The 26,051-nt window shown below is 37.9% G+C and overlaps 1 protein-coding gene across 2 annotated transcripts in view; it reads right to left on the reverse strand.

Annotated features, from left to right (window-relative positions):
* Positions 1–24,105, reverse strand: part of rgs3a (regulator of G protein signaling 3a) — a 142,241-nt gene extending 118,136 nt beyond the window's left edge. Inside the window, exons 1-6 of one of the 2 annotated variants that reach the window (XM_082170509.1) lie at positions 24,015–24,105; positions 22,251–22,290; positions 20,521–20,801; positions 19,089–19,172; positions 16,989–17,100; positions 14,895–14,938 (exon numbers count right to left, since the gene is read on the reverse strand). In XM_082170509.1, the coding sequence (XP_082026635.1) occupies positions 14,895–14,938; positions 16,989–17,100; positions 19,089–19,172; positions 20,521–20,793 (513 nt within the window). In that variant the 5' untranslated portion in view covers positions 20,794–20,801; positions 22,251–22,290; positions 24,015–24,105. Of the gene's footprint in view, positions 1–5,162; positions 5,221–14,894; positions 14,939–16,988; positions 17,101–19,088; positions 19,173–20,520; positions 20,802–22,250; positions 22,291–24,014 lie in introns of those variants that run through there. The other variant, XM_082170510.1, reaches the window with a different exon arrangement.
* Between the last annotated feature and the right edge of the window lie 1,946 nt (positions 24,106–26,051).

The following is a 26,051-nucleotide window of genomic DNA, read 5'->3' on the forward strand; positions in this document are numbered from 1 at the left end:
GAATATTTGTATTACTATTAAAATTGTTAGATATAAAATATGAGTTATAGTTATTGTCTTTGTTTATGTTTGTTGGATTACTTAAGTGCTTGTGGAAGAGGTGTGTCTTCAGACATTTGTGATGATCTCAGCAGATCAGGAGGAGGTTAGCAGCTCATTTCATTAAAGAGGAACAACATGTGAAGTTTCTTTGTGAAGGAAACTCCAGGTTATTTTCATTCAGTAACTATAACCAGCGGGAAGAAGCAAACGCTTGTCGGAGTGTATTGAGGAAAGATGGTGCAGTTCCTGCTTACTGAAAGGTTGGCCAGAAGATCTGCACTGCAGTATTTAAAGTTATCAGTGAGGCTGCCAAAAGACTTACAGCAACATTAAAGCAGCAGAGGAAAGTATGGTCACTTGCTGTGTGTGTTAACAATAGCCTGTATTCTTTGTCTGGGAAATAGGGTAGGATGGCAAGACAACAGCATCATCTAAGCCCACCTACATTTTGGGAAAACCAATGGTCTGACGAAACCAAGCCAAACTTTTTGGCCAAAACATCTGGGGCAAAAACTCATGATGAAGCATTCTGGGACAAGAATCACTGCTACTCGTCAGCTGAAACTGGAGCAGAAGTCAAGATAGAAGGAATTATGGACAGAGCCAAATACCAGACCATTTTGCCACAAATTCTGCCAGCCTCCATTTCAAAGTGGATGATGAATATGAATTTCATCTTTCAGCTTCATAACACATATCTAGTTCATTGCTTCAGAAGAAGAATGGCTGAGTAAGATCCCAGATGTAAATCCATTCGGAAAAAAACGTGTAGACAGGATATTTGATCGATCTGAAGCTCTTTTACAAGGAAGAGTGGGAAAAAATTGACAAATACATCCATCCATTTTCCAAACTGCTTGTCCTATGTATGGTTGCGCAGATGCTGGAGCCTGACAGCTTGACAAATCAAGATGTTAAAGTCCCCCTGTGGTGAAAATCCAGCTTTTAATGTTGTTTATGTGTCTATGTGGTGTTTTTAATATGCTTTAAGACAAACCATGTGTAAATTCATAAGTCGACAGCATTGCTGAGTATTTTCTCCTTAAAATTGCAGTGAACCAAAGACAGTCTCAAACACACGCTTTGAAATCGCTGGTGTTTCTGACGTCACAAACTACCTTGTAACCAATCAGATCAACGTGTGATCGTCAACCAGTGGATCTCTGAGCTGAGTGAGTGAGTGGAGGCGGGGCTCATTTGCATATTCATAGAACCGCGTATACTAAATGAGGCAAGGGTGTCGAGTTACATTCAAGATATTTTAAAGGCATGACTAATTTTTTCCAAGGAACTTTTAAGGGATAAAATGATTGACTACAGGACTTTAAGTTGATTCCTGTTAAAAGACTGGCTGCTGAAATAAAAGCATAAGGTGCTTCTACCAAGTATAAGTTGAGGCGTGTGCACATTGGTACAACCTGATTATTTTTTCTTAAAATATACATTTTTATCTTGGATTCATTCTTACATTAAATCAGCTGTTTTTATAGGGGTGTGTAGACTTTTTATAGTCACTGTGTCTTGTTTTGCACAATATATAAGGCATCAATGAATCTCTCTTACATATGGCAATCTCAGACTCTCTCATTTTACCTAAACGTCCGTTATGTGCTGTTTTTTATGCTTATTAGAATACCGGCTTGCTAGTTTGGTAACATGCAAACACAAAACACCCTGTTGGAACTCTATTCCAATAGACTCTAATTCATAAAGGCAATTGCATCCCAATAGAATTATGAGGTTTCATTTCAGTTTAGAATGTACGCAGTAGACAGCAAGGTAAGCTCACTAGGTTTTTTAACAGAGTTTTAGTGTTTCCAAGGCATTATATTACATAATATGACTGATAGTTTGCTATATTTCCCAAAACGACAAACTTTCAAAGCCTATGGGATCAAACGGGGGCAAAAGAGTTCTCAGAACATTCCACTGCCAAAGCACTACAGATGGCAACCATCAACCTGGCAAATTTGCTGACAAGGGCCATAGAATCTAATAACCACACACTTCCCTGAAAACACAACTAAGCAAAAAAAAAAAAAAAAAAACAAGCAAGAAAAAACAGAGGCATCTGTAATATATCAGTGCACTAAAGGCTGACTGAACTGCAAAAAGATGCCCAGGAGAATAGAGCTGTTTATCGAACTAACTATGCTTAGATGTTATGGGTAGATTACAGTCTCAGAACACAATGAATAATTGATGCTGTCAAACACTCATCTTACCAAGATTACATTTATGACCACCCATTAACTGACACTGCCGAGCTGCGGGTTGTTGCCTTTTACCACTAAGCAATCAGAGCCTCATAATCGGTTACTTTCAGTCACAAAGTGGTTCATGTTGAGAATGAATGTTGAAAGTGAAGGTTGAGAGTGCATCAATGAAGGCCCAGCTATTATTTATTTATTTATTTTCTGCATATTAGTTATCATAATAATAATTAATTACATTTATATAGCGCATTTACATATGGAAGGGGGAATCTCCTCCCACCACACACACACACACACACACACACACACACACACCACACACCAGCTTACTGGTGGAGAGGAGACAGTGATGAAGCCAATCAGTATATGGGGATGATTAGGGGGTCATGATGGATAGAGGCCAAGGGGCAAATCTGGCCAATATGCCCAGGGTTACACCCCTACTCTTTTTCCGAAGAACATCCTGGGATTTTGAATGACCACAGAGAGTCAAGACCTCGGTTTAACGTCTCATCCGAAGGACGGATTAGTTATTACATCTACCAGCAGGGTTAACTGCTGAAGCCTCATCTATCACCCAGGACGAACCAACCGGTTAGCTCACATTAATGTTGTCTAAAGCTACATACATAAAACAGCAAAGTAGCCTTTAGTGCTTCTAGACCTCTACATGTTGAAGAGAGCTGAGCTGCTGTCACACTACTGAATGTCCTGTAATTTAATGATGTAATTTAGTTAGTTACACAGAGCAAAATGTAAAACAAATCTGCACTCTCACTCCTCCTGCGCTCCAACTCTGTCTTGTTTAAATCTAGGTTGACTCCTGTTCCTGATGCTAAAATAACCTGACTGCTTGCCAGCATACATGTGGGGTGCCGAGCGATTGTGGCCTGAGATAAGAGACGCCCATCAGATCCATTTATTAGACTAATGCTTCTGAGAAAAGCACAGATAACAGCAAAAGAGCACTGGAACATTTTTAACCCTTAAGGTCACCGTGAAGTCAACATTTCCATGGAATATTGCAGTATTTATGATAAACGGTTTATCATGTACATCATTTTTTTATTATTATTCATGCACCTCATAATCTTGAATCAAAATAACTTCCCCTTCCTCTTGCAGCAACATCTCTGATGATGAGGGCGGGGCAACCTGTCACTCACATGTGATCAACCAATAGCAAACCTCAACCATCCAATCAATTCTCCATTTAAAATATCAAGCCCCGCCCTACATTTGTTCTTGTTCCAGAAGCCGTTTCACTCGATATACGAAGTGAAGAAAAGACGATCGCAACTTCTGTTTCATGCTGACTTTAAATTGTTTTTGAATCTTGGATATTACAGACATTGGAGGAACGGTGAGTGAGCATTTTCTAGAAAAAAAGGAAAATACTCTAGACAAGTAACTTGATATAAAAACACAGGCATCATCTTTATTCTGCAGCATCCTGGGAGAAAACTACTAACCTAGAGGTACAAATAAAATAAAATAAATACTATAAAATGAAAACCACAAAAATAAAAATTGTATGCTATGAGTCCAAATGAGCAAAAAATAAAAAAAATAAACATTTCTGCTCTTTTACTGGTTATTTTGTTAGACAAAATTTTGTTAGATTTTGTTAGTTTTTTTCTTTTTTTCTTTTAGTGCCTTTCTAGGTAAACTAGACTGACTGAAGAAAATGCGAGTGATGCTTCCCTGTGCTTCGATTAAATGGTGTTAGATGCTTGCCTATCTAAACACCCATGTCTCTAGATATTTTGGTCTCTAGATACAGCTAAAGTCCATCCATCAATGTCAGTTTATGGGTTTGCCAAGCAAAAAAGCTCAATAGAAACAACAAACCACACAACTTGAGGTTACTTGTAGCACAAAGCCCATTCACACCAAGAATGAAAGATAACTATAACTATATTAACGTTCACACCAGCGGACAGAATTTCTGTTTATACTAGGTTTTGTCGTCCGCTGCTTTAAATGATCCAGCTCTTTAAAGTTTGGTGGGTTCTGATTGGCTGTCATTGTTAACCAGCTGGGAAAAAATCGTTCTGAAAGCGATTCTATAGTAGTGGTGTGGTATTGTTTCCAGTCCAAATATATAAAAAAAAAATTAAATCAAGATGAATTTACAAGTAAAATGGCATAAGATATTATGTCTTGTTTTCTGGGGGAGACAAATCTAAATTAAGTGAGTTTTTGCTTAAAACAAGCTAAATTATCTGCCAATGGGGTAAGAAAAATAATCTTAATCTTGTTTCTGTTTGAATTGAGATTATTTTTCTTACCCCATTGGCAGATAATTTAGCTTGTTTTAAGCAAAAACTACATTTAGATTTTTTTTTTTTTTTTTTTTTTTTTTTTTGAAAATGAGACATAATATCAACGTAATTTTACTTGTATAGAAAATTAATCTTGATTTATTTGATATTTAGACAGAAAACAAGACAAAAATACTATAAGTAAGAAAAGCATTTTTGGCAGTGCAAAAACAAAAACACTTCTGGGTCTTTTCACTAACATACATTGTTTTTACCAAACATTTATCAAGTCAAGATTTTACAAATGCATATTAAACTCACTCAAAATGTATTTACAAAGCACCTTCAAAACCATAAAAACGGACCAAAGTGTTGTACATAACACAACATAAAACTCTAACAGTGCTTACAAACATAATCCGTCACAATAATCAGACCTAATCAAACACCAAAAGCTAAGGAGAACTTGAGAACTGTGAAAATACTCACAAATATTATCGGTTTTCACACAAAAATGTCTCCCATTTCTGAACTGTAAACCCAATCAAGCTCCACACAGTCTGCCCCCGGACAGCAGTGCACATTTTTCCAGGGAAAACACGTCCTCGTCAACACGTGAAAACCAACAGATGCCTCTTACCTCCCGTCTGCAGATCCTCATCGGTCAGCCTGGAGTGAGGGATCAGCGCAGGCTTTACACCGCAGCATCTGAGAGTCAGGGGGTGGAGACGAGATACGCACATGCACACGTTCTCCAGGCCTTCAGAGGCAAACGACTATAGCCCAGCTGAGGAAATGTGTTTCCAGTCAGACTTCTGCAGTCCATGGCAGAGCATATTTTGATCTGATGATCTTTTGGATTGTGTAATCCATTTTAATCCAACCCACGACAAACTCTTTCAATATCACAGCCAGGGTTTATGTTAGGGCTGTATAGAAGGATTTTACAAATTTGCAGGTAAAAGTAAAGTACTGCTCTAACAATGTCAGTAAAAAAAAAAAATGTTTAACTGTTAATTGAAAAAAGTACTCAAAACTGCCCTGAACATTTAGATTTTTTTATATCATGAAAAACTGCCATATAGATATTTTTAATATTATCTCATAATTTGGCATCAGGTATATTAGGCTGGTGTCACTTTAAGACCTGACGCACGGATCTATTATACTGTTACACGTGCGTTTTCTGTCTACGTTCACTTAAAACATAACTGACTGTGTTCTGCACACAAATCTGCGGGAATAAGTAAAATTATGCGCAATTAAAGCAATCCCATGCCGAAATTCAAGCCCTGAAACACCAACAATATAGCCTGGCAAGCCAGACCTACATCAAGATGTTAGGTCTGGCAACTCACCATAGACACGGCTCAATCCGAGGGGCGGGATAAACGGCTGTCTTTCAAATTCCCTCTGCACGCAATAGGACAGCGCTTCAACCAACCAGAGCGTTTTCCCAATAGCGGAGCTAACGTCAGTCGATAGATTCAACTTTTGAATCTGGCCGGCAAACTACGAATACATCTTCCTTTTTTAAGAATGACTTAAGTGCCGTTCTTTGCTCTTTTCTCAAAGAAAAGCTTAACTCCAAGGCCTCAAGAGTCGCGGCCAAAGCCGATTGGAAAGACTGTTCTCCAGCAGCAGCTCTTCTTTGTTTTCAAGTAGCAGGGAACCGTCGCAACTCTGTCGTCATTATGTTAAGCCCGCCCCGCCTACTCTATACACGATGTGATTGGCCTGACCCAATTTAGGTTTTTACAGCACGAAAGTCAACGGAGAGTTGCTAGACTGACCCTGGCTGCAAAATAAATCCGGAATGCAGAATCCATGACAACATTCAAAAAAGAGCTAAAAACTCTTCTCTTCCGTGAGCACTTAACCTCATAAAAAAATAAATAAATTGTATATATGTATATATTCCTGCAAATTCTCGCTTATCGGGCTTATGCTACTCTGAATAATGCCTGAACTTCGTATTTTGAGCACTTCTTGCGTTGTTTTTTGCCTCTTCACGATGACTTGCTTAATTTCGTCCCAATTTGTAAGTCGCTTTGGACAAAAGCGTCTGCTAAATGACAATGTAAATGTAAATAAATGTTGCTGCCGCTAGGGTGCGTCTAGATTTCTAGGCTACCAACAATATTCATCCAGAGCGAAATAAACGAGTTACACACAAACCCGAATCTCCTCACTCGCTGTCAGAGAGATGAGAGAGAGTATCTATTCTATCGAAAATGACTATTGCAAGCGTTTCAGATATTTCAGATTTTTTTTTTTTTTTTTTTTAAACACTACATTGCACTTAGTTTATTATTTCAGATGCCCTTTTAAAAGACTACAATTGAAAAATGTATATATTATATATAAAATTCAACCCACCGAAGTGGCTAGTAGGAGTGACTGCGTTACACACAGCTGAAATACACACACATTTGGCAGGTTGGCGGGTGGTAATGTCAAGCGCTGATGTCACATATTAAACTCATCATACTTGGCTGATAAATGGCCTTTACTACAAACCAGGCGTGAATTTCATTGAAATGCAAAATTCTGTCATAAAACTTAAGATAGCGCTGGCCCTTAACTCAATCTGCGTGATCATTCTCTATAGACCTCATGCGCCAGAGAAACATGTGCGCAGACATCTTTAGACTATTGTCTTTGAACTTCCGTTTTAGCGTTAGCTCTGTATATTTCTATGGCATCGCTGTGGAAGAGTAATGAGCTGGTGAAGTGGATTTACTTATTGTAGAGTTAACGACAGTTATCTTCCTTTAAGATTTTAATACGAGCCGTTCATTCATAAATTCTTAAGATCGATGTGGAAATACAAACCGGAAGACAAAAGACAACAAGCACAGCGCTGAAAAGGGGCGGGGCTACATAAGGTCTATAGGGCACAGCTGATTGGTTCCTGCTGTATCAGTAGCCAATGAGCTCGCTTCTCAACCTTCAAATACTTGGTTAGCATTATCTGTGGCAGTGCAGTGCTCTCAGAAACCCTCCCGCTTCCCCAGCTCCACCTGTACAGATCTGCTACGGGTAATTCATGTGTGCTATGTTTGTTTGTGCAGCAGCAGAATGTCTTTCTTGCTCACCGCAGCGTGTCTGTGTATTTAACAACAGCAGCCGCAGACCTATTTCGTCAAGACAAACATACCAACATTGTCACATCCATTACCATGCCAAACACTTCGAGAGTGGTCATTACAGAAATATATTTATTTACACATCTTTGTTAGGATTAACAGCAGTTTATCCTAATAAGCTTTGCAATATCAACCTGTAACATAGACCATCTAAATGTATTTTTCTCAATGTCCCCAGAGGAAAGAAATGCTTATGGTTTTTAGAAATAACTGACACATCTATCTCTGTTTCTTTCTCTATGATACTGCTAATGAGTACTTTAAATAATTCTTGAAATTGCTTTCAAGAATTTGAAAGCAATTTCAATTCAATAAAGAGAAAGCTCTTTATTTCTTCAATATTTCTTCAATATTTTATTTGTGTGTCTTTGAATGTAGCGTATGTTTGGTTAGTGTGTGCAGGGGGATGTCTCTCTCCTGCCAGGCTGCCATTGTAAAAAAGTAGGGTGAAATGAACAAATAATGAAGATTTTTAACAACAAAAAGCATCAAAGTGTTCCCTAACCAGAAGCCATGAAGGGAAAGTACAGTTTCTGCTCAAAGCACGGGATCCAGCCTTTAGATCAGGCATCAGAGAGATAAAGCATAAGTATAAAAGGCATATTGAAGGCCACATTGGAACTCCTCTAACATGTGGAAAGTGATAAAAGCCTTTAATGACCATTAGGATTTCCCCCCACTAATTAGTAATGACCCTTTTCTCCCTGATGAACCTTTTTTCTGCTCACTTTGAAGACCAAAACAGTCGAGTATCCTCAAATCCTCTTTTGCGCCTCAAAGTGAGCAAAAAAAGCACTCTGTGATTTTATTATCAATGTGCATCAATATACCGTCAGGGGGCTAACATGTCAAATATACATATTTTACAGTCTCTTACTGTTATTAAAGTGTGTTGTTTTAGATATGTAAAGATTGCACGTCAATGAAAACAACTAGAGCACTCGCTATGTTTATTATTGAGGGAAAATTGTTTTGTTTTGTTGTTTCTTTTGTTTTGTTTCTCAGCCATTTCATTCATCCGGTTTAAAATGCAAAAGCAAAGTTGAAACATCGTCATGAAAAGTGAGGTATTTATTTTGGCTGCCGTGGCCGAATAGTATGCGTCTACGTCATGCGTTTCTGAGCTTTTCTCTGCATTATTCATGAGAATCAACTCTTTTTAATCCAATCACAGTGGAGAATTCATAATTGTGACCATTTCAGCGCTGTTCGCTCAGCTCCGCCTGTTCAGCTTTGCGTTGTTGTCCTTCAGATATGCATGTCGTAGTTGTTTATGATAGTTGGTAATAGTCTATAAAGAGTTTATTGTCATTATATTTTTTTAAATGCATCAAGGTTTCCCTAACTCTGTTGTTTGTTTGTTTGTTTGTTTGTTTGTTTGTTTTTTCTCTGCTCATATTTTTCTCCCCTCTTCCCATCCTCGACACTCCCACTTTTCCCCCAACTTTACACGCCCATTTCTTGAGTCTTTTTCAAATCTGAGCTGTAAACGACCAGTGATGAAACGGGGGTTTCATGACATTAACACTTTTTATATTATTTACTTTAAATGCAATGTTTAAGTGTTCTTTGTTGTTTTTTTGAGAATTGCCACACTGAATTTCGTTGAATTGTGTCCAATGACAATAATCAAGCGTAGCGTTAGTTCTAGCAAGTCACGTTAGTCGAGCTCACATCAGCTGACTCTCAGCTGATCCACGTCTACCTATAGGAATGCGACGCCTATCACTGTATACATACAGTATATAAGCTCCTTCAGTATTAGTATCAGTAATTCTCTAATTATGTTGTACTTTAAAATCTTGAATTAAATATATTTGCATATTTTCATGTTGGTTCTGTTCTGTTCACCCTAAGGGGGGTTATTGCTGCTCTCCCCGCTCTTATCCATGCTAGGCTGCACAGAACAGAACCATACCGCCAATCCTAACTGTATGCTAATTGTCAATCGTATTTGACGATAGTGGTCCTTACAGAAAAGTAACGTAGACTTATCATATACTGAGACCTAGAAGAGTGCATGCAGCATCAGACAAAAGCAAACATTTTCAGATAAGGGCCTTTCACACTGAGCGCGTCAAAACCATTGAATCAAAACCATAGATCCCTATAGAGCTATCAACACCGATCGCAATCAATCAGGGGATTTTTTCCCCATCACCCTGCAATGAAATGGACCGACCAATTACATTTGAGCTTTAGATCATGTGCCCGCAGCCGCTGCTGTTACACAAAAAGCACTCAAACCGGGGCAAATTGAGTGCCGGTCACAGAGGTGACCGGCTTATAGGTGATTTAAAACATGTCATCATCAGTCGTGATGGCAAGTAGGCTTTCCAACTGATGTAAATCAATAGTTGCATGGTATAATGGTAGTAAATTTATCTCTCTCACACGTATCCCGCATTGTCCCATATATCTATGTCCCACAACAGAGTAATAACCAGGGGGTCACCCTATACTTTTGCGTGTTAGGACAAACGGTTTTCATTCCAATTGCGGATGGCACCAGAGTTCAAGCAAAGTCGGTTAATGCACACCAGAGTTTGGAAATCCCACTTTCATACCAAAAAAAGAACGTGTCTTTAAACATGGACCGAAAAAAACTGACATTCATTTTTTTTTTTCTGTTCCTACATATGAATCTGCTAGTCAGTCTGCACAGCCTCAATGTCATCATACTAGTCAAAAGAAAGAGAGATGCCATATACCTGGACACAGATTGCACAAGGAAGCCGGGAGTGAGTGAAAAACATGCAGACACGTGAGCTATTCCTCTAATGAGATTGTTTTTCTCTTAGTTGGGCGGGTTTCTCTCTCTTTCTCTCTCTCTCTGGTCAGTGACATCTCCAGCTACCATTACGAGTGTCCACTGAGACACGGGAGAGAGAAGAATCTAATTACAGTCCTGCATTATATTACTCAGAGATGGAGCCTGATAAATATCCATCACATCACAACAGATGCCCTGAGGTGCGTTTCCCAAAAGCATCGTTAGCCAAGTCCTGTTGAATTGTGTTGGTAACGACGAAACTTGCGACCATAGTTGACTTCGTGAAACACATCCCTGATTGATCAGCGGTTCTCAACCCTATCCCTGAAATTTGTGATCAGCAATGAGCCAGTAATTACATCACTCGCAATCATTAACAATCATGGTGAAGTCTCAAGGGATGCTATTATTTTTTTAAGTTGTGTAATTAGAGTTGTGACATATTCAAAAGAAAACACTTGCATTGCATTGATTCTCTGTTTGCAATTGTATTAAAGCTGTGATTTAGTATATTTGATCAATTCTGAGCTACAATGTTTAAACATTTGCGCTATACACCATAAATGAGGTCACACTTTGCATTTCCAATGTGATGTCATTAGTGTTTGTAAGTATTTGTGTGAAAAGTGTGGCTGTGGCACATTCAATGTTTTACGTTTGTAAATGTTTTCATAGAGATTCATAGAGAAGTAAGATTTATGCCATGCAATTGAACACAGCCAACATATTCATATGTTTTTAAAAAGTTACACCAAAACATCTGCAACCCAGGCTCATTGTAAAAACATGCCATTTCTGCAAAACTATATTAGGCCTCTTTTTTTCTTGCAGGATTCATGACACTGTGAAAGTAAAATGTCAAGTGGACAAAAAGTGCTTTCGGTTTCATCCAAAACAGATGAATGTGAATCTGGCAAGGTTTTTTCTGTTAGTTGTAGTACCAATCGCTGCAGTTCAGACTTGAAATGTCCGGTGAGTGGCGCTAAAAGGTTAATGCTTTGTCGCATTTTTAAAAAACACCTACACTAAACTCTACACTAAATCAAACCAATAGTGCCAACAAGAGCAAATGTGCGACAAAAACACATTTGCTGAAGTAACCCAGCCAAGCAAGTCTTTGAGATCTTTTATCGTGACTCGTGTTTCACTAGCCGCGTTTCCATTACCCTTCAAATTGCGCAAATTGAAATTGCGAATTGAAAATACGCCCAATGGAAACATTTCGCAAAAACTCCCATTTATCGAAAAAAAGTTTTTCCGCTCGCATGAGGTGGTTTTTCAGACAATTCGAAAAAGAAATTTTCGCAAAAATGCAATGGAAACAGTTTTTGAACATTTACTGGTCACCTGACGTAGATGACGCGGTGTGTTTGGACAACGTACGAGACAGAGTTCTTTATTAAATTCGTATAAGACAAAAGAATTACAGGAATAATGGATTCTAAACCTCAAATAAATGCCACAATCAAGACCTCGAAGCAGATCTGAGGGAGAAACACCCAGAAACACCTCATATGTGCCGCTCACAAGTATAATAAGGGTCGTTCCTTACCATTAATGCTTGGAAAACACATACATCTCCTTCCATTAATAATAATGGCTTGTGCAGTGGCAGGGATATAGTATATAAACCTACCAACGTCCATTGCCATGGTTTTTGGAATGATTTTACTGATCGCGAGAGGAAAAAATCAAGTTTTAGTCGCATAACATCGGTCAATGGAAACGCCGTCATTTCACAATAGTTTTTTGTCAACATTTAGAAAAAAAAAATCGCTAAAGTTTTGTGCAAATCTGTAATGGAAACGCGCAGGCTACAGTTTCACACTGCTCTGAGCAAACACCAGGTGAGCTGTCAAGCAAGTTTACTACATCAGAAAAGTCCTACAAATGGAACAGATCGTGTGATACAAACATTAAAATGCATTAGTTTATAAATCATGCGCTATGGTAAAAGTATTTTCAGGTCATAGCATAGTATCTACCCTTGTAATCATAATTTGTGTATAAAAAAAATTAAGTTAGCAAGTTAGTGCCACTAGTCAGGTAGAAACTGGTTTGTATGTATAGGTGTGTTTGGCAGCTTTGCAGAAATGTAGGCAGAGTCTAGTACATTTCCAATGAGCCTGAGTTGCGAAAATCATATTAGGGGACAAAAACAAGTTTGTTTATCACCTACAAACATGTAAACAAAGAAAATTATTTAATTAGCTGTATATTTTGAACACCACCCATATGAAAAGAAAATATATTTCCCTATGAATGATCAATATATTAAACAGTTTAACAGTATATTTGAAAATATACAGAATAATATATTGTGTTAATATATTAAAATATATTGAATAAAACATAAGGAATTTATGATTCTCATATATTGAAAAAATATGTGACAATAATATATAATTATTATATCAATTAGGGGTGCAACGGATCAAAAAACTCACGGTTCGGATCGTTTCTCGGATCAGAGTCACGGATCGGATCATTTTTCGGATCAGCAAAAAAAAAATTTTTTTGTTTATTAACACTTTTAAATTATTAAAATCAAATATATAAAATCAACTTAAAGTGCACAAGGCATAATATCTTCTTTTTAACATAATTAATGAAAAACAACTTAAAGTTCAACATAAAAGGCATATCTCCTTCCTTTAAACATGGACCAATGCTTGATGTGTTTCCACTGTCATATAGCCTAGGGCTGTCAAACATGCTCAAAAATATTCCCTCTAAAAAAAACACACGAATATTCGAACTATTCGAACATCTGGTTGCGCATTTTGTCAATGACGCGCATTACGTCAATAACAGGACAAATTAATACAAAGAGACATAACTACTTGTATAGGTAGTTTATTTAACTTTAAACATATTTGACAACGTATTACCAACACAAAAACAAGTAAATCAACTAATGGCCAAGACCCGCAGACCTCTTTCTCTCTCTCGCCCTCACCCATGCTGCGTTCACACCAAACGCGAATAGAGCGTCTGGCGCGAGTGATTTCAATGTTAAGTCAATGTAAAGACGCGTTTACGCGCGTCTGGAGATCTTGCGGCGCGAATGAGGCGTCACGCTCTCTGCGGTTCATAACGGTTTAAATGAACAACAAGCAAATGTTGAGTGCTGATCAAGAGTTTTGTACAAGAAATTTAAGGTCGCGACTCTTGTCCCAAATATAGCAGGCTTCATTCAGTGATTGAAACAAATATTATTAACATTAATTGAAGTTTTACAGTATATAAACATGGAACTTTTCCTTGACATGAAACGGTAAATAATCAAACCAGTGGAAGCCTGCAGACGGTGCATAAAAATGCTGCATCTAACCATGCAATGATCATGCAATATCTATTCAGTCAGTACAGTAGCCTACACTTTAGTAATGTTTTTGTTTAACGTTAAATAAAATGACCTGTCCCTGATCCCTCAGGCAGCGCGCCCACTCACAAAGCAGACAGCCTACACTGCTACCGCGGGCGTTTTTCCACATTCGAATATTAATTTTCACCTTCGATATTCTGTTTTTTTAAACTATTCGAATATATGTATTCGAATTTAGAATATTCGTTGACAGCCCTACTGTCATATGGCTTTCTTGTGCCACAGTGCCTACACACCGTCACGGTTTTATCCACTAACCTCTTTCCTTCATCATTATATTTGACAGGGAAGCCAAAATGCTCCCATACAGGGGAATTAAATGACGCGGGGCGTTCAAGCTCCTCCGTTCCTCCGCTCGCCATGACCACGCTGTGTGTGGACTGAACATGCGCACAACTTTCTTTTTTTTTCATAAATCAATCCGCGGATCACGTGTGTGCCGAACCGAAGATATTGATCCGAACGAATCACGGATCAATGATGATCCGTTGCACCACTAATATCAATACTATATTATTATAACAATAATACAGGTGAAACTTGAAAAATTACAATATCGTGCAAAAATTCATTTATTTCAGTAATTCAACTAAAAAGGTGAAACTAATATATTATATAGACTCATTACATGCAAAGTGAGATATTCCAAGCCTTTAATTGTTATAATTTTGATGATTATGGCTTACAGCTTATGCAAACCCTAAATTCAAAATCTCAGATATTTTTTAAATGTTCATAAGCTGTAAGCCATAATCATCAAAATTATAACAATTAAAGGCTTGGAATATCTCACTTTGCATGTAATTTTCTATATAATATATTAGTTTCACCTTTTAAGTTGAATTACTGAAATGAAATGATTTTGCACGATATTCAAATTTTTCGAGTTTCACCTGTATATCATAATGTATGTCATGTTATATTCAGTAATACACTTATTGTTATTTAAAACACTTGTTTCCCATATATGGAAATTTAGTATGTAATATATCGCATTATATTTTGCAGTATATTCCCATATATCTTTGTTCTGCAAGGGCACACCACCTTTATGCAACTCACCTCTGTCATGTGGATCAAGTAGAATTGCAGATCTTCACTGTGATCTGAGGAAACAAACATGCTAAGGTCATAAAATGCTTTGAGAAAGGCAACACAAATCTCAACAGAGTTTTCAACATAACAGGTTTGGAGCAAAACTGCGGATCCCTGCCATATTCATCCATAAGGGAAGTGAGAAACCAATCTAACATGCTGATCAAATATTTCATATTCTCTAATGCCATTATTTGACCAGTTATCAGAGGAGACAGTTGTACAGTCCTGTACAGTGCAGACACCTGCCGGATCTTTAGCTACGCTGAGACGGTTATCCTGTCACATGCTCATACACGTCATATACATCTCACTAAATTATTCAGGACATCTCAAAAGCAAACATTCATTTTATATCTCTGCTAAATCTCCTGAGCAAAGACACAGCAACAATCTGAGCAAACAATCATCCCAGACAATTGTCCTTTTCTTTCATTTATTTCTCAATTAATCCAATCTATTATTGAATTGATTAATTGCAGTAATATCTAATGGGCAAAACAGTGATTTGATAATGGTATGATCTTTTCCATTTCATGCATGATCCTACTGATATTGCTGAAAAGCGTATAAAACAGGGCATGTCGTGAGTTAAATGAGCTGTATCTTTCTACTTGTTTTTTCCTTCTAAGCCTTTAAAAGGCACAGTATGCAAGTTTCACAGCTAGAGGTCGCTTATGCAAAACAGTAGCGAAAGCGTAGCTTTATGACCCTGTGAATGAGGGTGGAATCATGGGACGTTTTGTGTTGTTTGTTTGTAGATTTTCTTTTCTTCTTTTCTTCTTTTTTCTTTTTAGTTAGTTTAGTACTGGTTATGGGTTAGAGGGTTATGTTTTGAAATTTATTTGATTGCCGCCCAATTCCCGTCTTCTTTTCCCCTGCCTGGGTATCGTTTTGTTCTTTTCTTTTTTGTAAATATTATTGCAAGTTGTCTTGGTTTATGAATTTCCCACTGTATTCAAGTTTTATTAACGTTACTGTGGTTTGAACCCGGGGACAAACTAGGACATTTTACGTTGCAGTTTTTAAAATACTTATATGCCGCTGCCGCTCCTTTCATTCTGTTTGTATTAAAGTTATGTTTAACATACACATTATTCTTTCCTGAACTTTGTTACAGTTGCATTTGATCACTTCTCTGTCAATGAAGGTATGCAAACAGTTACTCACCTGTCTAATAAAACACATGCGGCAAGATTTACTAAAGAGGGCCAATTAGAGTGAGAGAGCAAAACCAAAAAAACGGAAAGTTTTGTTTCGCAAAACAGTTTTGCAAAAATAACTGTCCACGCCTTTTCAGCGCTAATGTTTCACTGCGTGTCTTTAGTAAATCCTGACAGTAGTTTTTAAAGCCAAAAGAGGGTTTGCGCTGGCGCTGGTTTAATTTCGCTCTCATTGAGTTAAAAGCATCTCTATAAGCTGTTAAAGTTAAAGTAAAGGCAAGGTCGGTTATACTCACAAGGCCCTATTTTAACGATCTAAGAGCATGATCTAAAGCGCGAAGCGGAAGTTCACTTAGGGCGTGTCCAAATCCACTTTTGCTAGTTTAACAAAGGGAAAAAATGGTCTAAAAGGGTCGTCCCTATACTCTTAATGAGTAACGGGTGTGTTTTGGGATTTACGTGCGTTAAACCAATCAGAGTCTCATCTCCCATTCCCTTTAAATGCTCCATGGCAGATTCTCTATTTACATGACGGAATTTGACATGAGTGGAAAGACAGAAGCCGTCTCCAGAGCGCGAGGTAAAAGTGCGCAAGCAGATCATCTACGGGAGAAGCCGGATTTCAGCATATCTTTATGTACACAATAATAATCTTGTATTTTATGCAAAAATGCATTTGCCATTTAAACAACGTGACGCAGAACGTGAAAATGATAACTGCGTCTGGCTGAAACTAGCAAAAAACACTTTCATCGCGCTTGGCGCTGCATTGAGATAGGGCCCACAATGTGGATAAATCGCGTTTGTGTCGAAGACTCTATTGAAGAGAACTTGTGTTGTGACACAGAAACTCAAACACTGATTTTTGTGTGTGAATGTGTAAGTAGTTGTCACTCACCATCCCGCAGCTGCAGATGTCTGAGGTACAGTGGGTTTTGCAGGACATTACATCGTCCCGGTTCATCCTCTCTGGTCACCAACATCAGATCGGAGTATATAAAGATTGTTACCTAAAAAGAGCGAAAGTGAGAGAGTTCAGCAGAAATGGATCAAATGCAGATGTTTCAGAAGAACAGTCTGATACGTGCGGACAGTGCTTGAACTGGAAAGTAAGAAAATAATGGTGTTATTAAAACATGATTCCAGTGTGCAAGAATAAATCAGGTCGGCCCGTCACAGCCCGTCTTTATTTAGCCCTAAAATAGTTGGGTCTGATTTGGTCCAAATTTATCCCAAGATGGATATATTTTCACCAACCAAGGCTCATTAGAAAAACATGCCTGTGGCGACTTTTCTGCACAATGACATTACATCGCGTTTTGCACGTTTCGCGACAGTTTCAACATGAAATGTCCAGTGAGAGGCACTAAAAGAGTGTTCAGTTTTCTCTGAAACAGACAAACGTGAATCTGGCAACGTTTTATTATATTGGTTGTTGTACATATGACCGCAGTTCTGAATTGATATGTCCAGGGAGTGTCGCTAAAATGTTAATGCTTATCGCATTTTAAAATAACGAACAGTGGGGTGGTGGCGCAATGGATAAGACACATGCCTTTGGTGTGAGAGACCCGGGTTCGAATCCACTGTGAGACACCAATGTGTCCCTGAGCAAGACACTTAACCCCTAATTGCTCCAGAGGCGTGCGACCAATTGTAAGTCGCTTTGGATAAAAGCGTCAGCTAAATGAATAAATGTCAAATGTAAATGTACATCTACATCTACATTAAACCCTAAACCTACCCAAACCTGGAACCAATATTGAAGAAGCAACAGTGTAATAACGCACCAAAAGTGTGTGTAGACTGCAACTTCAGTAAGAAACATAAGTGAATTACAGTTAATCACTTAATCAGTTACAACACTACCACATTTAAATACAAGTTACATTTAATTTTCATTATCAATTTACCTATTGTTTTAACATGACTTTTTCATAAATTTTCATAAACAATTTCCATTTTATATTTTTAATTGTACTCTAATGTTAATGTTGGTACTATAAGTGCTGAATATGCATTGTTTTAAATGCAATGTCACACAATTAAAGGGGTGGTTGATTATGATTTGACTTTTCTAACTTTAGTTAGTGTGTAATGTTGCTGTTTGAGCATAAACAACATCTGCAAAGTTACAACGCTCAAAGTTCAAAGCAAAGGGAGATATTTGCTTTTAAAGAAATTGCTTTTAAGGACTACAACAAACGGCTGGTAGAGACTACACCACATTCCTCCCGGGTTAGTGACATCACTAACCCTAGAATTTACATAAACCCCGCCCCCGGAACGTGATTTATAGATTTTCATGACAGAATATGCTAATCAATGACTAGAAGATAACTACACATAAGCTACATAAATTCATCAACTAACCATTCAGAAATGTCCTGTTGCTTCTACATGTTGTCACTTCTTCTTGAGTCTCTCCATCATTGTCTGACTCCGGTTTGAACATAAAAGGCTAAACGTTTTTGAAATAATCAGTGCATGTGTGTGTGAGGTAAAAGGACACAAGCTGTTGAAGTTCCGCCCCCTGTGCCGGGAGCAGCAGCTCATTTGCATTTAAAGGAACAGACACAAAACGGTGTGTTTTTGCTCACCCTCAAAAAGTGACAATTTTAACATGCTATATAAAAATATCTGTGGGGTATTTTGAGCTAAAACTTCACATACACACTCTGGGGACATCAAAGACATATTTTACATCTTGTTTTACATATCATGCCACCCCTTTAAAGCTTTATTGACTGCATGAGAGAGACCCAGCACTCTCCCATTCAAGTAGGGACAATAGAGGGTTCCAGAAGTTTACACTAGACATTGTCGAGGAGGGAAAAGAGAGATAAATCTTAAATTATCAATGAGTTCATTTTATTCCAGTAAAAAGCACTTGACCCCACATTAATGAAGTTATAAAACTGTACTACTTTTAGAACAATTTCAAGTGTGAAATGGCCTAAATACACATGCATACTACAGTATGTAGAGTATCTCTTACCTTGATAGAGAAGTGCCTGCTCTCATGTAGAATCATTTCTTCAGAGATCACCAGTGTTCTTGTTGGATTACACAGATCTATAGGCTTCAGAAAAGAGAGAAGCAGAATCACTGGTTTGATTGAAGAAAGTGCTGAACTAGAAGTACAGCGTTTTATAGAATATTCAATAGTACACTGTAACATGCGACAATTGTGTTTGTATTTAAGTATGCAAAAGACAACCTCGGACAGGTTGTGTGACATGCTATCTATCTACAAAAACCATGAAAAAAAAACTACAAAAATAATACATTAAATATTGATTCACTTGCAACAAGAATAAATATGGTTTGTGTTTTGATTGGCTGTTGAGAGCAAGAAACATTTTGAGATTACACTTACTCTATTCATATTCCTATGCATATTTCTTCATATTGTTGGCCATATGCAGAACATTCTAATATTAATGGATTTTAGGTTTGATTTTAAGGACTTAAACTGGATAAACCAGTTCAGTGCTGTGTTGGACTATCACTTCATGTCCAATGAAAAATCTATCCCAGCTAAAAAATATTATGTTCTAAGAACGTTTTGCTAATGTTCCCGTTAACGTTATTTCTGAATGTTCACTGATTGTTCAAACGTCCAGTTTTTTTTTTATGTTTTAAAAACATTCTTGGTTATGCAGTCATTAAAGGGATGGTTCAAAGTAAAATCAACCTAGGGTCCTTTGCACCATGACCTTGAGCCAAACCCCCCCGGTCACTTCAGTGATTAGGGAAAAGCACGTAAAAGTCCTGGCAGAAAGCCAGTATATCCCCACATTTTTTTTCTTTTTTTTTTACAACTTAGTGTTAACTAATAATTTGTTGCAAACTGGTACTACCAACAAAATATTAGTGCATTCCTGGAACTGGGCGTCGTTACACTACATCCTTATGCATTGCTTTCTGCCAGGACTTTTACGTGCTTTTCCCAAACCACTGAAGTGACCTCGACGTCCGGGTTAGCAGTAGCATTAGCTGTCAGGCAAGTGTTATTTAAATAAACTCTTGATTACATTTTAGAATTCTGCAAACATTATGGGAACGTTACTTTTGAATGTTCTCTGAAACAAGTAGTAACATAAAAAAAAATACATTAGATGATCGTCCAACTAAAATGGTATGAACAACGTCAAAAATAACGTTTCTGTGCTAAAGTTTTGAGAACATTATTATAGACCATATAACTTTGAAGAAACGTTCTACTAGCATTACTGGAAGAAGGTATGTTCATAATTTTGAGAAAAGCTTGCCAGAACAGTTCTGAGAACATTTCCTATTAGCAAACCCTGTTGACAACTTGCTTTTTACAGTATTATCTATGTTATGTTCTGAAGAGATCACTACTAGAGCTCAGTAAATCTTTTTATCTAATGTTTGTGCTTATTTTGAAGATATGGAAGATTTACCTGCACAAAGATGGGGAAGATGAGGATTTTAGGTGTCACTTTAACGTAGGTACCATAGCTGGCGTGAGGCATGTGTGACCTCACAATGGTGCAGTTCTGGTAGTTGGCAAAGTTTGAGGTGGTCGTTGGCTGTTGGTAATGTTCACTTTGCTGTGTTTTGGATTGGCTGTTGCCAGAGCGGCGCAGAAAGCAGGTTCTGCTGGCCAGTCCAGGTGCTGACTGGGAACCAGTGGCCGGAGGTGGAGGAACAGGCGTCTGAGGTGTGGGGAACATCTGGCCAGCTGGTAGAAAGTAAAGATCGTAGGTGAGATTTCAGTCAGATATCAGATGGATAAATGAACAGACATTTTCTGTGGTAGAAGTATAGAAGAGCCTGGGTCGGGCTGGCCCTGTGGGGGGTGCATATTTTACATTGTAATCCTTTTATTTCAAATATTTGGCATGTTTGTGTGCTGTTGTGCGTCCCTGTGTGTTTAATAAGCAGTGTGTACGCGCGTTGTGGACCCGCCTATAGGCGCACATTACTAACGTGTTCATTAAATAACAAAAAAAATATTGTGCCATTGACTTTAGACCAGGTTTCAGTTGGTCAATGGCGCAGTGTATTTCTGTTGCCTCAAAATAGCAACACGCCAACAATGCGCCAGAACACACCTGGTTCTCAGACCAGCAGCCCATGGGCGAACAGATGGGCGCAAATGCATTTGCTATTTAAACAACGCGGCGCAGGACGTGAAAATGAAAACTGCGTCGGACTGAAACTAGCAAAAAACACTTGCGTCGCGCCTGGCGCTGCATTGCACCGGGTGTAAGATAGGGCCCTAAATCATATTACTATCTTTACTATCATTTTTATTGTTTGGAGAATTTGGTGGAGAGGAGAGTGGGGGGACAAGAGAAAGGGTAAAATATGTTAAATTACTGAATACCTTATATTTCAAATTATAAGGTCTTTCTTTTCTTGATCTTTTGTTTGTTTTTGTTTTGTTTTGTTTTTTCGTGTATTCTTAAATTGTTGTTGTCTGTGGTTTTTTTTTTGTATGTGTATTTTGTAAAATGTCTATGTATTCCTGCAATTAAAAGAAAAGAAAAGAAGTATAGAAGAGCCAATATGACAACCCTAGACCCTGTAAGCAGGTCCTTGATGAAAATCCCATGTTTTCTGGTCAGTATTTCTGCAGTAGGTTGTGCCATATGGGAGAAAACATCACCGCCATTGTCTGTGTCTCCAATGTCAGTCTCCACTACTAATAAGAAGTAGAGGCATGGATAGAAATGAATGTAATGAGTTAATTTAAATGAAGCCATAATGTGTGCACTGGATCAAACAAAACATGAACAAGGGCATTCGCACATGAAATTGACAAATTCACAAATCTTTTTTTCTTTCTTCTTCTTATGTTTTTTGCAGTCTAATGACTTGACTTGACTTGACTTTGGACTTGGACTTTATTGTCATTATACATAGTACAACGAAATTCTGTCTGGTGAATCTCAGTTAAAGAACTAAACAAAAACACTTAATAAGCAGCATCACATGGGAGCAATTACTTTAAAATACAGTGCCATTACCCTACAATACCCAACATTGCCCTGCTTTAGACTCTTACTCAAGGACACAATGTAGGGCTCACTTTTTGTAGGACTCAAGCTAGTAACTTTCCAAACCCTGAGCCTTAACCACTGCACCACACCACGAATAGAAAATGCACAAGGAAAGAGGAACTTACTTAATGTCCTGTGGTTGTCTCCATAAGCAGAGCCCAATCCCTGGAAATATTGAAGAGTCAACAAGTGAAGACACTGAGACAAAGTACATGTTAAGAGTTTTCTCACTACTTTAATGAATCAATGATTACAATATTAGGCCTTTTTCACACAATACACACAAGCAACATGTAAGTTGTGCTTTTACACTGGAAGCATTTTCATTCATACATAAAATATAGTGATACATATAGTGCGGGAGTTCGCAATACAACCAGATTGTTGTGAACTGCAATTTACATGAGGAGGTGGACCTCATTTAAATCCAAATGATCATCAATCTACATAGTGTAGTGGAACCCAAACCCCAAGCTTTAGCCATAAACTGTTAAATAATATGGACTATCTCAATCTAGAAAGCACTGTTTGTGTGCCTGTTCACTCAATATTTAGGCTGGTTGGACCTTCGGCTTCATTTGTACAAATTCATTTGACGTTACCTGTATGAATTTCTTTCTTCTGCTTAAAAAACAAAGGAATATATTTTGAAGAATGTCGGTAACCAAACAGTTGATGGACCCCATTGGCTTCTATAGTAGAAATCAATGGGGTTTGGTTACCGACATTCTTCAAAATATATTCCTTTGTTTTTTAAGCAGAAGAAAGAAATTCATACAGGTTTGAAACAACTTAAGGGTGAGCAAAGGATGACAGAATTTTCATTTTGAAGTGAACTATTCCTTTATGTTTCCCCGTGAGATCGGTTTGGTGTTGCTTACATGTGCAGTGTGTAAAAGACCTTGTGGCCACTTCTGTAGGCTTGATTATAACAAACGGAAATATAATTCTTTGACGTGTAACATGTATTGTGTTAAGTACGGATTTAAATGAAAGCACAGGTGTCCTGTAATAGTTGCCTAATAAGTTACTGATACATGGTTTGTTATAAAGATATTTTTCAATGGAAACAATGGGTCTCATTCACTAAGATCTGCATCCAAACCTTGATTCACTAATAAATTCACACTAAAATTGATTCTACATTTAAAATCAAATTTAAAACACAAAACTCTGTAAACATTTAAATATAAAGGTTTTCTTGTGTTTCAATTTTGATGATGACACAATTGGCATGGCTTGGCATTTCTTGAGAACACTTGGAATTGAGAATCTTGCTGTTTATATCTATATATAAGGTTTTTAAACTTTTGGGTGCCTTTAAAAAAAAAATCAAGGTTTAAATATTGTTTGTGTGTCTATTGTGGCGAGCAGGACTAGGCTGAGGGCCGGTGGCGTGATTGATAATGAGCGACACCTGTGAGACGCACCGGTCTCATATCTCTCACGGAGGAGGGGAAGCATAAAAGGAGGAGCGGCGACAGTGAAGATCAAGAGAGGAACAGGCCTGGACTTATGTTGTGTTATATGTGACCGCAGTCGTCCGGTAGGGGCTGCTATCTTTTACTTTCATTTTGTATTTCATTTTGCATTCTCGTCGCTTAATAAACTTGTGGTTGAGCCACTGTAGTCACTTGGACTATTTTAACGATGTCTTTACTAACTTTCTGGGCCAGCTAGTTTCAATTACAGAGAAGCCTATGGAGGAGTGAGACAGCTCTCAGATTTAATCAAAAATATCTTAATTTGTGTTCAGAAGATGAACGACAGTCTTACGGGGTTCGAACAACATGAGGGAGAGTAATTACTGACGGAGTTTTCATTTTTGGGTGAACTAACCCTTTAAGCAGCTGTGAGACACCACAATGATGGACAAAGCTTGGCTCTACCTGGCTTCCAGGATTAACAGGAGACAGGATGATGTAATCGTCCCCGTTTGATGCTTTCACACGCGTCCCTCGAAGCGTCTGAGTGCCGGGCTTGCCGTCCCCTGCACTCCTGCGTTCTCCCCACAGGATTCCCGATCCTCTCCCTCCACCGACCCGCCCGTCGGACCCGTTCACTAACACCCTGTGGCCGCTGCGCTGGTGGGGGGGCAGGGGCGGGAGCGGGGGCGGTTGGTCCCACCTCTTGCTTTTAGCCGGGGAAACTGGAGTGTCATAGTTAGAGGACTTGTAAGTAGGATGATGGATCAGTCGCTCAAAGTTGGACTTCACAGAGGGTCCCGTACGCCAAACTACCACTGTGATTTCACTTAGACTACTTCTGGAGAGAGTGAGAGATAACAGAACAAACGTAGGAAGAGAAGCAAACAAAGAAGAGTTGATTTATTAATTAATTATTGAGTGTGTTTATGAGCAAAGATTTAGCTCAGTAATAATAATCAAACGTAAGATTGTGTCAACACCTTTAACAGGTTTCATCTTGTTAAAAAGACATGAGCTGATTTGAATTAAATGTGCACTTGTAGAGTACTTCAAATCTTAAAAGTAGATTTTTGAAAACAATTTATTTGCAGATAATATTAATGAAATGAAAGGCCTCAAGTGTACTGAAAGAGAGTGCACTTTCATGACTATGTTTCTTACACTTTTAAAAGGTGCACTTTGTAATCATGTGAACATTTTTACTTAAAAGTACATTTTAAATAATTGTTTTAATCTTTTGTCGTGCTTTAAAGTGTTGTGTGCTTACACGTATTTTGATGTGTACTAACATATAAAGTACTTGATTATAATTTTAACTGTAGTGTGTTATTCAATATTGCATTTAAAGATAATATATTTTAAATGAACTAAATTAGAACTGCATCATTGCAAATGTGTAATTACTAATATATTTAAAATACATGATATACAGATTTCAAAAGAAATTATTTTAAAGTATATTTTAAGTTTACCATAAATGCTTGTCAGCACACTTTAACTGTATTTTAAAGGCAACAGAAGTAGCTAATTATGAAATACATAAGAAGTACTTATGACCTACTTAATTTGGTAAAAAAAAGTTGAACAAGTTGTGTTTAATTTAAATTTAAACTATACTATATTTTCATTTAATAGCAATTAAATGTTTTCAAAAAAACATAACATTCAATTTGCACTTAAATGTATTACTTTAAAGTATAGTATTTCTGTAATAAGTGGGTTTTTTTAAAGTATGTACTTTTTCACAAGGGTCTTTAATCAGGTAAAGGTCATAAACAGCGTTTCTTCTTGTACAGTAGCTTATGCGTACAGCGTGCCTGAGTAAATTTATTATGAATAATTTGATCTTCACAACTATAGTGTTATATGTACCTAATAGCATGTGCAAGATCTACACACTTCCAGTGTTTGACAGGTTGACCGTTTAACTGCAAAACAGTGTCCAACTGCTGCAAACCAGCCTGATGCGCTGGACCACCTGAGGGAACAAACACACACATGTTGGGTTTCCATGTTTTATGGGGACTTTCCATAGACATAGAATTATTGTAAATTATTGTATGTAAACTGACATGACACCATAATCATGACATGACACATGTCATGAATATGAAGGAGGGTTTATGGCATGTTTATGACAACTGTCATCAATGCCCTATTTTAACGATCTGAAACGCAAGTGTCAAGCGCAAAGCGCAAGTAACTTTGTGGGCGGGTCTCGGCGCTGTTGCTATTTTCCCGGCAGGATAAATGACTATTGCGCCCGGCGCAAATCTAAAAGGGGTTGGTCTGAAGTAGCTTCATTATTCATAGGTGTGGTTTGGGCGTAACGTGAAATAAACCAATCAGAGCGTCATCTCACATTCCCTTTAAGAGCAGGCGCTCTTGTTCTAAAGCGGATTCCTATTATAACGGTGGATTTGCCAGGCGCGCGCCAGGAGCGGTTCACAGCCGAGGAGACCAACGTTCTCGTCAGGGACATTGGGGATGGAGAAACCC

This window comes from Leuciscus leuciscus (genome assembly GCF_965113295.1).
Source record: "Leuciscus leuciscus genome assembly, chromosome: 5".
Classification (NCBI taxonomy): Eukaryota; Metazoa; Chordata; class Actinopteri; order Cypriniformes; family Leuciscidae; genus Leuciscus; species Leuciscus leuciscus.